Below are 14,992 nucleotides of genomic sequence, written 5' to 3' on the forward strand. Positions count from 1 at the left end.
TGCTTTTTCTTGATAAGCCACTAAAGCCTCTGACTAAATTTATTACATAATGTACATTATGTACATTATACAACTAATATTATTAATATTATTCGATTACCAGTTTTTATGTCCCGAGTATGTGCAATGATCCTCATCCTGCTAGAATGATATAAATGAACAGTGTGCAATAAGATCTTGATGTCACTTGAATGGTAAAATGTTATGTAATTTATGTGATAACTATTACTTTTAATTATGTCTCTTTATATTTTGATAATGTGTTGTTATTATTTTTAGATACAAATGTGTTAACACTGCACAATATACAGTAACATTTATGAACAAGGCTATTGTCAAGCAATATGGTCCCCTACCGGCTCCACCATTGTAAGAAATTGCACCATTTTCAGAATTTTTTTTTTTGGTTGCCCTACCAACCACAATTTTTGATGTAGGAACAAATTGAAATGACGTGCATAATGTCCATATTGCCATCTATCCATGTTGCAAGTTTCATGAAAAAATATTAAGAACGTTTAAAGTTATTGCAGGATCCAGAAAAGTGCGACAGACAGACTCACAGACAGACGCACAGAGCGCAAACCATAATCCCCTCCGGTGAAACCAGTAGGGGACCAGGGTTTTTTTCCCACTTTTTGGGAAGATAGCCCATGGCTTTGGAATTGGGAATTTTATCGGCATTTTCATGAAATTGGGAAAATAAATTCATTAGCCTTTTTTTCCACACGAAAAGTCCACTGATTAGGGAAATACTAAATTAGATTTTACTTTTTATAATCATTCAAATTAAAAGAAAAAAAATCATATAATACTTTGTTAGATGTAATTGAATTTAAATTGAGATAAAATACACATAAGACTTCTTTCTAAAAAAAAAAAAAAAAAAAATTTTTTTTTTTTTTTTTGGCACTTGGGAATTTTTTGCCACATTTTGGGAAAAAAGTATACTTTTTGGGATTGGGAACATAGCCGAATTTCGGCTATTAAATCGGGCCAAAAAAAACCCTGGGGACAAAAAAGGTATTCAGAGTTTATGTAGTCTCTTTAGAACCCAAAGGTACCAATATCTTATGAAACACAAAGATCTAAGTTCCTTTCTACAAAGTAACTGAGATATTCATTAGTGCAGCAAGCAGAGAAAAATATCAAGTTTACTTTCTTCAAACTAACAAGGACATTTTTCTTCTGCAACACTTGCATACATGAAGTGTTGTTGGCACTATTATATTTAAGATAAGTTAGTTAAAAAAAATACCACAAACATGCACTCTATCAAGTGTTAATTTTTAAACAATTCAAAATAAGTAAATCATTTCACATAAAAAGAAATTTGCAAATGACAATTTTTGATATTTAGGTATAAAGCAATAAAGATCACAGACATCCCTTTAAAGAAAAATATTTATCATTCTAAGAACCCCAAAAACATTTTAAAAAACACAAACCCAGATTTTTTTGCCTGATTTTATTGCCAAACAACATAGTCTGATCTGGTCTCATAGAGGTTTTAGACTATACCTTGGAAAATAGTGAAATTATTCATGTGCCTGACATTCTCAATGTTTTTCAGGCGCTTATTATATTGGCAATGAAATTGAGGAGCTTATTATATTGAAAATGGAATGCAAGCATTTTGAGATTCGGCTGAACGGAAAACAAATATGTAGCACAAATTTGAAATATTAATTGCAAAAGATTCCTATGCAAACACTTGGCAAAACAAAAACTATTGATTAATCAGGGCCTTGAAAACTAGAGAAATAAGTTTGTTAAGACTTTGTGAGCTGATTGTTAGAATATACTAAAGAAAACTGAGATATGAAAGAGTATCACTTGGAACGTGATAGTACCCAGATTGTGTAGACCTTTTGAGTAATGGCTCCCAAACCGCCTAGTTTGCGAAAATGATATCTAGAGAGAAGCATGTAGCAAAGAAACATTGAGAGGATGATGAGGGACGAGTATGAAGAAAATTTTATGCCAAAAACTGGAGCAGATGTTGCTGGAAAAGTGGGGACGTTCTTTGTTGGTGTTTGAGCATGCCATACTTGGTATTTAACTGTTACTTTGTATCGTGAGAAATAAAATTTAAATGTATAAGGTTTTTGTCTATTGATTTAAGATTATATATGCCCTAAGCGCTTTCTCATCATAAATGGTTAAAGTGTGAATAAATACCTAAACAATGATAACCAATTTGGAGCCAAATATGAGGATGGTTTCATGTAAAGCGTGGTTAAGGAAATTAGAACAGAATAATGAGAATAATGTAGATTTAAGGTAAGGAAGGAGGCACCTCATGCTCAGTGTTTTTAAAAAAGCATTTGGAAAATATGACATTGTTGTGTTCTTGTTGATTAACATAGTGTGGGATTGACAAGATGAAGTGTGTAGGCTTTGAAATAGGCAGAGTATATAATATTTTTCTCATAGCTTGGCAACAATTAAGAATTTTTTAATGAGTTGCCAACATGAGATATGTACCTGAGGATGCCTATGGGTTGAATAATGATGTTGTATACGTGCTGAAATATGAGATGTACTTTAAGGAGGAAGGTGACCACAGTGTTGTCTTAACCTTACATGTATACGGACAACTATGCTACTTATGTGGAGTGTGAAAATTGCACCACAAAGAATGTCTATGTGTTTTTTAAAATCCCAACGATTATGAACCAACATACTTATTAATACAGGAAGATTGATGTAGACTTTTTCTGGTGAAAGATAATTCAATTTCACTGAACAGGTTATATTAAATATTTTTCTCTGAGTGAACAATTTAGAGAAATCTCAATACTTGCGCATCATTTGATTCAGTCTACCACTATCAATTACTTACGGGTGAATGATTGTGATAATCTGAACTGCATGTTTATGGGTCTGGATGCATGTGACCCAGAGTTAAACTTCCAGAGATAAACTATATATCAATACTTATTGCAGCCACAAATATGGGTGTTATGACGACATACCTGAATTAATTGATTCTATTGGTTTAAAGAAAGGTCAGTCATTTCATGGTAACCTGAACTCTATTAGCTTGGAACATCCATTTTATACTCTCCAAGAGGCGTTAACGATTGTATTTGAAGGGGATCAATTGCATGTTATCTTTACTGTGGGAAACAGTGAACCATTGTACACTTGTGCTGCAATTAAAGACAGCAGTGGTCTATTTTTCTTTGAGCAGCACAGCTGTTCCATTAATGGCATACCAACATCAAATGGGGCAGCTGTATTGTCATCTTATCAGAATGTTAAAGATTTAAAGAAATTTAAAGAAAGACGCATCAGAATTAAGTCACAGTGAGATGTGTGGATAAAGTGCTCTGCAAAAAATGCATTAAAATACATGTCTGTATTGACTAAGTTATAACAATTTTTAGTACAACATGTGCATGAATGTTTAGTGCTTCACGTGACAAAGTGAAACATTGGGAATATTATGAGTGAAAAGAATAAATTGAAGGTGTTGATTTTTTAATTTTTTACAAAAGATGAGTGACTGTGTAATTTTTTCACAAGATACCATTTTGAGAAAACCCCTGTGTATACCTGTGTCTACCTGGATTATTGCCGGGACACAATAAAAGCTGGATTATCAAAACGATAAACAAAGTGAAAACTAACTGTACTTCTCAATTATCTCTTGCTTGTTGCTTAAACTGAAATTGAAAAAGAAATGAACACTGAAGTGTGTTTTCCATGTATAACAAGATGTGTTTGTGAAACACAATGTCCCCGTATATGACGTTTGACCTTGAAGGATGACCTTGACCCTTCACCACTCAAAATGTGCAGCTCCATGAGATACACATACATGTCAAATATAAAATTGCTAGCTTCAATATTGCAGAAGTGACATTACATGAGCAATTTTGACCCATATGTTTGACCTTGAAGGATGACCTTGACCTTTCACCACTCAAAATGTGCAGCTCCATGAGATACACATGCATGCCAAATATCAAGTTGCTATCTTCAATATTGCAAAAGTACTGATAAAATGAGCGATTTCGGCCTAATATATTTGACCTCTGACCTTGAAGGATGACCCTGACCTTTCATCACTCAAAATGTGCAGCTCCATGAGATACACATGCATGCAAAATATCAAGTTGCTATCTTGACAAGGGCTGTTTGTAAAACATGCATGCCCCCCATATGGGCTCTAAATTGAAGTGACAGCCATTTTGTAAATATGTTATTTGTCACTGTGACCTTGACCTTTAACCTAGTGACCTGAAAATCAATAGGGGTCATCTGCGAGTCATGATCAATGTACCTATGAAGTTTCATGATCCTAGCCATAAGCTTTCCTGAGTTATCATCAGGAAACCATTTTACTATTTCGGGTCACTGTGACCTTGACCTTTGACATAGTGACCTGAAAATCAATAGGGGTCATCTGCCAGTCATGAACAATGTACCTATTAATATTCATGATCCTAGGCATAAGCGTTCTTGAGTTATCATCCGGAAACCATTTTACTATTTCGGGTCACCGTGACCTTGACCTTTGACCTAGTGACCTGAAAATCAATAGGGGTCATCTGCTAGTCATGATCAATCTACCTATCAAGTTTTATGATCCTAGGCATAAGGGTTCTTGAATTATCATCCGGAAACCATTTTACTATTTCGGGTCACCGTGACCTTGACCTTTGACCTAGTGACCTGAAAATCAATAGGGGTCATCTGCGAGTCATGATCAATCGACCTATCAAGTTTTATGATCCTAGGCATAAGGGTTCTTGAATTATCATCCGGAAACCATTTTACTATTTCGGGTCACCGTGACCTTGACCTTTGACCTAGTGACCTGAAAATCAATAGGGGTCATCTGCGAGTCATGATCAATCGACCTATCAAGTTTCCTGATCCTAGGCCTAAGCGTTCTTGAGTTATCATCCGGAAACCATTTTACTATTTCGGGTCACCATGACCTTGACCTTTGACCTAGTGACCTCAAAATCAATAGGGGTCATCTGCGAGTCATGATCAATCTACCTATGAAGTTTCATGATCCTAGGCCCAAGCGTCTGACAACCACCTGGTGGACGGACCGACAGACCGACAGACAGACTGACCGACAGACCGACCGACCGACAGACCGACATGAGCAAAGCAATATACCCCCTCTTCTTCGAAGAGGGGCATAAATATATAACTCCCTTGATGTATCAGAACAAATTCTATCTAAAAGGTAGTAAGTTTGCTGTTTTTAAGTTGTCGCTTTCTGTATATCTATCCTCCTTAGGTTTTAATTGGCTGATATTTGTGCGGAAAATTAACCCACTAAAATGACGGACATCAAGTGGGTTATGGTTCGGGTTAACTGGGAAAAGTAGGTTAACTCGGTTTCGGGTTAACCTTTTACGATTAACCCCAACCTAAGAGCATCAAAATTGACCTCAGGGTTAAGTTATCTTAAAGGGTTAAATATTTTTCGGAGGGTTAAGCTAGGTTAAGTGCTTGGGTTAAGGTCTCTTCACTTTGGGTTTTTCGAAGGGTTTTTCTACTTTGACACCGGGTTTTACCTGGGTCAAGTCACCAAAATGTCGGCCATGAAGTGGGCTATCTCTGGGTTAAGTGGGTTAACCTAGGTTAACCCACTAAAATGACGGACATCAAGTGGGTTATGGTTCGGGTTAACTGGGTAAAGTAGGTAAACTCGGTTTTGGGTTCGGGTTAACTGGGTTTACCTTTTACGAATAATCCCCACCTAAGAGCATCAAAATTGACCTCAGGTTTAAGTTATCTTCAAAAGGGTTAACTTTTTTTCGGAGGGTTATTGTAGAATAAGCATTTTGGTGGTTATTAACAATAGGCTACCACGTGTTTTTTTACTTTCCCGCCAAAATTAAACAAAGGATTCTATTTTTAGTAACAATGTTTAAATAGGTTACCCCTGTTCTTCTTCTCATTTCGTCAGTTGCTTTTATGCTTTCATTGTGTTCGGTGCAGGAAATAATTAGCTAAATTCATTATTAGGAATATTAATAGGAATATTGTTCAAGTAAGTCTTGTCTTACGTTTTTATTAACATACTCGTGATATTAACCTTAACCCTAACCCTATTTAAAGTGGGATGCATATATATTTCTATGTTTGACTTGGATTGTGTACAAACATTGCAGTTTATATAGTATTAATAAAAGAGGTATGACTTTGGGTGGGTTGTGGTAATAGTTAAGTGTGTTAAATATGTTAAGTTAAAAAAATATCGAAAATCACGTGGGTTAAGGTAAAGGTTAAGTGGGTTAACCTTCTAACCCAATACCAACCCAACATTGTTCATCTTATATTGAAAGTTTATTCTGCATTACAACTGATATCTTTTGTAACCAACATACATTCTGCTTCATATTGTTTCTTACCTTAACTTTAACCACCATACTGTCTATCTCTTCCACTTTAACCACCATACTGTCTATCTCTTCCACTTTAACCACCATACTGTCTATCTCTTCCACTTTAACCACCATACTGTCTATCTCTTCCACTTTAACCACCATACTGTCTATCTCTTCCACTTTAACCACCATACTGTCTATCTCTTCCACTTTAACCACCATGCTGTCTATCTCTTCCAGAAATGAGTCTTGCAGATGACCATGATTTTGGGGCCAGTGTGATTGAGAATTGTTCGAAGATAATAGGTTCTGAGGTAGGAAAGGTAATAAACCAACTTTGAGCTGAAAGACAAGAGAGGAAGAAGTTGCAACAAAGAGTGACTACTCTAGAGGCAGAGTTGCAGCAGATGAAGAATACCATCCAAGAATTGAAAGAGAATCAGAAACGTCCTTGCGACTGTCAGCAGATCTTGGTGGGGGCTTTCAATGTCGCTTTGACAAGTGTTTCAACACCGAAAGGCGATTCCCTTTCAAACAATGACTTCCTGCTTACAGCGGAAGCAATTATGAGGCCTCCTGTCAAAAAAGCAGACACGTTTCAACCTTCTGCTCGGAAAAGAGTGAGACCAGAAGAAACATTACAAATTTTTCTTCACTTGGAGGACTTGCCTGATGATATTGCACAACGGATAAAACCGTACTACAAGGAAGATAGTCAGGCAACCCAGGATCTTTTAAATATGGTCCAAAGAGCATTCGTTGAGTACACGGCAGCCCAATTGCAAGCCACCAATGAGCGAACGTCACAAAGAGTGATAGATAGGATAATAAAAGAGGGAATAGAACACCTCATATGGACCAGTGACTTCTGTCAGACAGAAAAGACCAATTTTGAGACATATATGGTGCAAAGATTAAACAAGAGCACCGTCTTGCGGGTGCAGACCGCTCATCTATTTTCTTTTTAAAGGTGAAGGGACTCTCATTTTCAATCACAAAGGAGGAAGGGGTGGAGTGAAGAGGGGTGTATAGTGTGGGGGTGTGGACATCTATTACATTATTTTCCAAAAATGCGGAAAAAAAAATCGCGGGGGGGGGGGAGGGGTGAGTGGATGGGGAATTCTTGGGTGCGATGGTTGGACGGTATTTCAAACATAATATAATAAAAATAAATATATGTGTTTTTTAACCGTTTCATGAAAAAATGAAATTTGGGGGGGGGGTGGGGGGGGGTATAGTGTGAGGGTGTGGTGGTCATTTGTGAGATGATCTTAAAAAAAAAAAAAAAAAAAAAATTAGGGGGAGGGATTCGGGGGGGGGGGGATTCTTGGGTGCGATGGTTGGACGGTATTTCAAACATAAAATAATAAAAATAAATATTTGTGTTTTTAACCGTTTCAAAAAAAAATAATGTGGGGGGGGTTATAGTGTGAGGGTGTGGTGGTCATTTGTGAGATGATGTTAAAAAAAAAAAAAAGGGGGGGGATTCGGGGGGGGAGGGGGGGGAGGGCACGGGGGATGGTTTGGGTGGAGTCTATTGTGGTATGTCAGGTAAGAGTAGTTTTGTCAAAGTATCAATCAAATCTAATCATAAATAAAGAAGTTATGGAAATTTAAGCAAAATTTTATAATTTGACCTTGAGAGTCAAGGTCATTCAAAGGTCAAGGTAAAATTCAACTTGCCAGGTACAGTAACCTCATGATAGCATGAAAGTATTTGAAGTTTGAAAGCAATAGCCTTGATAGTTAAGAAGTAAAGTGAATCGAATCACAAAATTTAACCATATATTCAAAGTTACTAAGTCAAAAAAGGGCCATAATTGCGTAAAAATGACAACCAGAGTTATGCAACTTGTCCTTTTACTGTACCCTTATGATAGTTTGCGAGTGTTCCAAGTATGAAAGCAATATCTATGATACTTTAGGGGTAAAGTGGACCAAAACACAAAACTTAACCAAATTTTCAATTTTCTAAGTATAAAGGGCCCATAATTCCATCCAAATGCCAGTCAGAGTTACATAACTTTGCCTGCACAGTCCCCTTATGATAGTTTATCAGTGTTGCAAGTATGAAAGCAATAGCTTTGATACTGTAGCAATAAAGTGGACCTAAACACAAAACTTAAACAAATTTTCTAAGTATAAAAAGGGCCCATAATTCTGTCAAAATGCCAGTCAGAGTTACATTACTTTGCCTGCACAGTCCCCTTATGATAGTTAGTAAGTGTTGCAAGTATGAAAGGAATAACTTTGATACTTACGGAATAAAATGGACCTTAACACAAAACTTAACCAAAATTTTCAATTTTCTAAGTATAAAAAGGGCACATAATTATGTCAAAATGCACGCCAGAGTTATCTAACTTTGTCTGCCTAGTCCCCTCATGATAGTAAGTAAGTGTACCAAGTTTGAATGCAATAGCATTGATACTTTCTGAGAAAAGTGGACCTAAACGCAAAACTTAACCAACATTTTCAATTTTCTAAGTATAAAAAGGGCACATAATTCTGTCAAATTGCACGCCAGAGTTATCTAACTTTGCCTGCCTAGTCCTCTCATGATAGTAAGTAAGTGTACCAAGTTTGAATGCAATAGCATTGATACTTTCTGAGAAATGTGGACCTAAACGCAAAACTTAACCGGACGCCAACGCCGACGCCGACGCAGACGCCGACGCCAAGGTGATGACAATAGCTCATAATTTTTTTTCAAAAAATAGATGAGCTAAAAATGAAAAGAAAGCTTTAAAGAAAAGAGAGAGTATAGAATTACAGCAAGAACGGGTAAATCAATATGTTGATACAATACAATACGAACACCATGTATGCTCAGCATATCTTAATAAATGTCATTATCTTAGAAGTTTGCACTTAATTTGAAATATATCTTTATCATAAGCTATAAGTAAGAAACAGCTCCATTATGTATGCATTTTAAACAACGTCAAATAATGATAATGACCTTACATGAGATTAAATACAATGATGCGAATATTTTCTATTATTTATGACATGTATTAATACTATAGTTATTCAACCTCCAGATTGAAGGTAGTTGAAGTGCGTGGGAAATCGACAAGAGTTCTCCTAAAAGTTCATATTTTACTGACGCCCAACATGATTGAGGCCCTTGACTATCTACTTCGGAGAAGAAACAGAACACGTCTGTTCATCTTCTGCAGGTATAATTATGCTTATGGTATTGACGAAAGTATGTTTATGCTTATCAACTATTTTTTTTAAACAACAGATAATGTTAAAATGTCTAGATGAAACGAATCAAAGAGGGACCTTATTTAATAGTTATTTTATTTCGTTACTGGTCAAAGCTGCAAACGCATTTAATTGCACCATGAACATAATTGATATGAATTATGCGCATTTTCAAGAGTATTAATATAACAAGGGCTGTTTGTAAAACATGCATGCCCCCCATATGGGCTGTCAGTTGTAGTGGCAGCCATTGTGTAAATATTTTATTTGTCACTGTGACCTTGACCTTTGACCTAGTGATCTAAGGGGTCATCTGCCAGTCATGATCAATGTACCTATGAAGTTTCATGATCCTAGGCTTAATTGAGTTATAATCAGGAAACCATTTTACTGTTTCCAGTTACTGTGACTTTGACCTTTGACCTAGTGACCTGAAAATTAATAGGGGTCATCTGCCAGTCATGATCAATGTACCTATGAAGTTTCATAATCCTAGGCGTAAGCATTCTTGAGTTATCATCCGGATACCATTTGACTATATCGAGTCACTGTGACCTTGACCTTTGACCTAGTAACCTGAAAATCTATAGGGGTCATCTGCCAATCATGATCAATGTACGTATGAAGTTTCATGATCCTAGGCCTAAGCATTCTTGAGTTATCATCCGGAAACCATTTTACTATTTCGAGTCACTGTGACCTTGAGCTTTGACCTAGTGACCTGAAAATCAATAGGGGTCATCTGCCAGTCATGATCAATGTACCTATGAAGTTTCATGATCCTAGGCCTAAGCGTTCTTGAGTTATCATCCGGAAACCATCTGGTGGACGAACCGACAGACCGACTGAAAGACCAACCGACCGACATGTGCAAAACAATATAAACCCTCTTCTTCGAAGGGGGGCATAACTATATATAACAATAATAGTGGAAATTAACCTACAAGAATGAAAAAACAATGTTTGCTGAACATTTGTAATATTAAATGTAATTGAAACATCAAATTTGCACATTAATAATGCTCTAATAGTGTCATTACATCACAATAAATGTCTCAATGGAGATTTGTATACATTGCAACAATTTTGTAAATGTTTGGAAATTAGATGGCATTGATAAATGTCTACAATTTCAGATCAGTTCAATTTCGGATCAGTTGAATTTCGGACAGATGGTATTGAATAATAAAGGCTTACAATTCACAAACGATGTATTTATTTGACGAATTAAACACTGAGACAATTTATGGTTAAAGGACCTGTCATTATATTATTTAGAAGTATTGTATATTACATTATCTTTTTCTTTTTCAATTAAATGATAATATACATAGGTGTTTTAATTTTATTTAATAAATGATGAGGACAAACTCGTCACCTTTGCGAAGCAGGCAGATGCCAAAGTTCTTAAAAAACAACACAAAAAAACAGAGGGTGAACTAGAAAAACTTTTCGAGTTTGAGTTCCAAACAAAGAAGCCACAAGGCACTAAGAAAGACAGAAAGGAAACTGCCAAAATGAAAGAAAGTACTGCCCAAGAGCTGCAGATAAGACCAAAGAAAAAGAAAACAACTCAGACAAATGTTTCTTTGAGCAACACTAACAAACATGAAAGCAGTAGCTTGCAAAAGAGTGAAATTACTGCCATGAGTGAAATTTTGAGTAAATTCAAAACAACAAAAAACAAACCATTAAACATGAACATTAACATTCCTTCTAGTATCAAAACAAGTAAACAAACATAGAAAAAGATCATCAACTAGGTAGCCACTAACTAGCTAGGCAGACACCGGCTTCATGGAGCTTCTTACAACGGAGAGCTTAACAAATGAATACTGCACCTCAATATCATCAACAGTTTAAGGAGAGCATTAGCAAGTTTATTATATTAAAGCAAAAAGTTTGTTCTAACCATCAGTTAATCCTAAGAAAAACACTTGCCCATTCTGTATTTTAAATATAACAGGCTTTTGTATTCTATAGATACAGTAGTGTAGATGTTCCCCCCACCCCCCAAAATGAAACTTAAACCTGGAGATGTCATTCCCCTTTGAGTGATATTGTGTAAAAATTATCCATCAAGTTTGTTTTCATCTGGTTATTTTCCCCCATGCATGAAGGTTAGGGCCCCTTTCCCCTGTGCATTTAAAAATCCCTTGCAAACTATTTAGATTTTACTGGCTTTGTTTCCTTCTGTAAGTTCAGGTAAATGTGTCTTAGTTTGAGATATTATCTTATTCATAGTTTATTTGCACATTTAGGAATCAACTGGTAGCATGAAGAAGTCCTGTTGTTGATTTCTCTATATGTGGCACATAAGGAGAAATTCGCCTTGTCAGCCTTTTGTAAGAAGGCAGTGTGGAACATGATTGCCACGAAAATGAATTAACAGGGCTACAGTGTCACTGGGCATCAGTATAGTGAGAAATTCAAGAGCTTGAAAAATAGGTTCACTTTAATCCAATAGAATTGATTTTAAAGCATTTTTTAATAGGTACACATCTGGAGAATATTTTGGAAGTTTTCCCAAATAATGGATATACATGTAATGCTCAACATTAATATACATTACACAAAAAAATCTGTTCTGTTCGAGTGATTTTATGGATCAATTACCCAAACATAAATTTTGTAATTCCGTCTATTATTTAAGTTATGAAATTAAGATTCAGTGTTTTCATTAGAACTTGACTTATAACCCGGTACACAAAGGCTGAATACTAGAAGTAAAGTTAATGTTAATGCTGGCGATAAATTTATGTTTTTATGATGAGATATATTATTGTACAGGCCTGGACACTAACGTGGTCCGGGAACCCGAGGCCCCCAGATTTTGGCGAGGGTCACCAGTTCTTTCAAGCTGGGTGATCCTCCGGGAACCCTAAATTTAAAGAACCACTTCTTATGGATTGACCATTTGAATCCGCGTAATTATCTTTTATTTCTTATATGTTTATAAGAAGAACGTCGGAAACGATAAGTAGTGTATTTTTAATATCTCGGACCAGTTATTATATTGTACATTCGCGAAGTATTCCGATTACGCAACCGCTAACAACTGCGTACTGGTAAAGTGCAATCTAGCCCGCGAAGGGAAGTTACTCGTGGTCGATTACAAATCGGGTTTCGCGACCCCACAACAAAATTCACTTTAAAATTTGTTAATTTAAACATTTAAATGTGGCGATACCTCGAGGGTGTTTTCACTTTATATACACTAATATTAGTAATGCAGCATCAACATACTAAACAATATCCCGGAAAGAGAAAAATAATCTATTTGAATATCAACCGAACTTACGTTTTGACAACTGACGACAGAAATGATTCGATGTACGATGTGAGTCTAAATGTAGTTTTCATGCAGATTCGTTCATACGACACAAAGACACAATTTTGTGTTACGAATAATTTCGGCTTAGAGGACTGGGTGAGTCATGTAAAATATCTAAAATAACATATATTTTTATAAACAACCGGTAGCAAGATGAGTTGTAGATAATTGGTCAGTTACCATATTTTAACTAATTCTTTTGACCTGTTAATTCTTTTCAGCTCAATTTAACAGTGAAAAATGCCCATAATATCACTTTAAATGGCAACTGAATTGAATATATGAAATAAAAATGTGTACTGGTATGCTTCTTGTACTTATTTATCCTTACGCTGAGAGTCGCTGTGAGTCAAAACAATAGGGAACCCTAGTTTGGGAGAGGGTCACCAAAAATTGAAAGTAGGGTTCCCTCCGGGTACCCTGTCTAAAAAGATAGTGTCAAGGCCTGATGTATATGTATAAAGTAATATCACTGTTACTGAAATTAAATTCTAGGTAAAAGGATAACAGCAAAAAGATGGCAAAGAGTGGTCGTGGACGAGTGACATGGCGTTACTACAACTTGATGGAGGAACTTCTTGCTGGAGATCCAGCGGTGGAAACAATGAAAGTGGTAGCATCGGCAAACTGTGCTAAAGGTATGTTTTGAAAATGTTTCATTTTACCATTTGATTTTTAGTATATAGTGTATCTGCATTTAAAGTTAAATTTAATTCAACTGTCACTCATTATTTTCTGTTAACTAGAGGTTACTGGTTTTATCGTTTTGAAATATATCAGATTATGACTAGAATAAAATTAATAGCTTTTTTTATTCTATTGATGTAGCTGAATATAGGCTTAATCTTACGAGGCATTTTCTTACGAAGGCTACATCCCTCAATAAATTTCTTTAAATTCATGCATTCTCCCAAAATGAATCTTACACCTGGACATTTCATTTCACTTTGAATAACATATCATGAAAATAATCCCACAATTCAGTTTTCACACGCTGTTCTTCCCCCATATGTGAGACTAGACCCTGAGCAAAGCCACCTCTGCCGCAAAATGCGAAGCGACCGCGAACATGAAGTCCCTCACCTAATTCAGTTGCCATATGGGCTGCAAGCCCAACTATGTCTGTCAGGACACCAAGCCCAACTGTGTCCGTCAGGTCACCAAGCCCAACTGTGTCCGTCAGGTCACCAAGCCCAACTGTGTCCGTCAGGTCTCCAAGCCCATCTATGTCTGTCAGGTCACCAAGCCTAACTGTGTCTGTCAGGTCACCAAGCCCAACTGTGTCTGTCAGGTCACCAAGCCAAACTGTGTATGTCAGGTCACCAAGCCCAACTGTGTCTGTCAGGTCACCAAGCCCAACTATGTCTGTCAGGTCACCAAGCCTGACTGTGTCTGTCAGGTCACCAAGCCCGACTGTGTCTGTCAGGTCACCAAGCCCAACTGTGTCTGGCAGGTCACCAAGCCCAACTGTGTCTGTCAGGTCACAAAGCCCAACTGTGTCTGTCAGGTCACCAAGCCCAACTATGTCTGTCAGGTCACCAAGCCCATCTATGTCTGTCAGGTCACCATGCCCAACTATGTCTGTCAGGTCACCAAGCCCCACTATGTCTGTCAGGTCACCAAGCCCAACTATCAGGGTCTTCCCCAGGCCATTTAAGCGCCCCTTGCCGGGGCGCTTGAATTTCGAAATCAGAGTCCCCGGGGCGCTTGAAATTTTCTGATCAGTGTATTCTTCAGTAAAAGGAAGTGGAGATTGTCCAAAAAAATCAAGGTTTTCCTATCAGTGTATCAATATTTCCTGTTTTAAAAGAGCACTCGGTACCTACTTTCACAAGTAATCGCCATAAACACCACATGGGGTAATGGATAATCCACTGATAAGAGAATAGCATGACGCGCGTATCGATTATTCTAGCCACATTACACGGTCATTTAAATGCTGACAAGGATGTATCTGGTAACTTTCCAGTCGTCAAACTGTGAAGTTCATCGTCCAATCGGTTACGCGAATGCTTATGAGGGCGGGGTTAACTATCGACCATTATTTTTGATTGACGTCAGGCATGAAGTAAGAGTTTATCGC

At 36.8% G+C, this 14,992-nt stretch overlaps 1 protein-coding gene across 1 annotated transcript; it reads left to right on the forward strand.

The window, feature by feature from the left end:
* Positions 1–14,008: 14,008 nt before the first annotated feature.
* On the forward strand, positions 14,009–14,566 carry LOC127851231 (uncharacterized). The gene has a single exon (XM_052384846.1). The coding sequence runs from the start codon at positions 14,009–14,011 to the stop codon at positions 14,564–14,566; it is 558 nt and encodes a 185-aa protein (XP_052240806.1).
* The last annotated feature ends 426 nt before the right edge of the window (positions 14,567–14,992 follow it).

The sequence above is a fragment of the Dreissena polymorpha genome, chromosome 11 (genome assembly GCF_020536995.1).
Source record: "Dreissena polymorpha isolate Duluth1 chromosome 11, UMN_Dpol_1.0, whole genome shotgun sequence".
In the NCBI taxonomy this organism is placed as follows: Eukaryota; Metazoa; Mollusca; class Bivalvia; order Myida; family Dreissenidae; genus Dreissena; species Dreissena polymorpha.

Excerpts from the sequence above, each read along its gene's own strand:
- LOC127851231 (XM_052384846.1), top strand. The coding sequence starts at position 14,009 with ATGGGCTGCAAGCCCAACTATGTCTGTCAGGACACCAAGCCCAACTGT.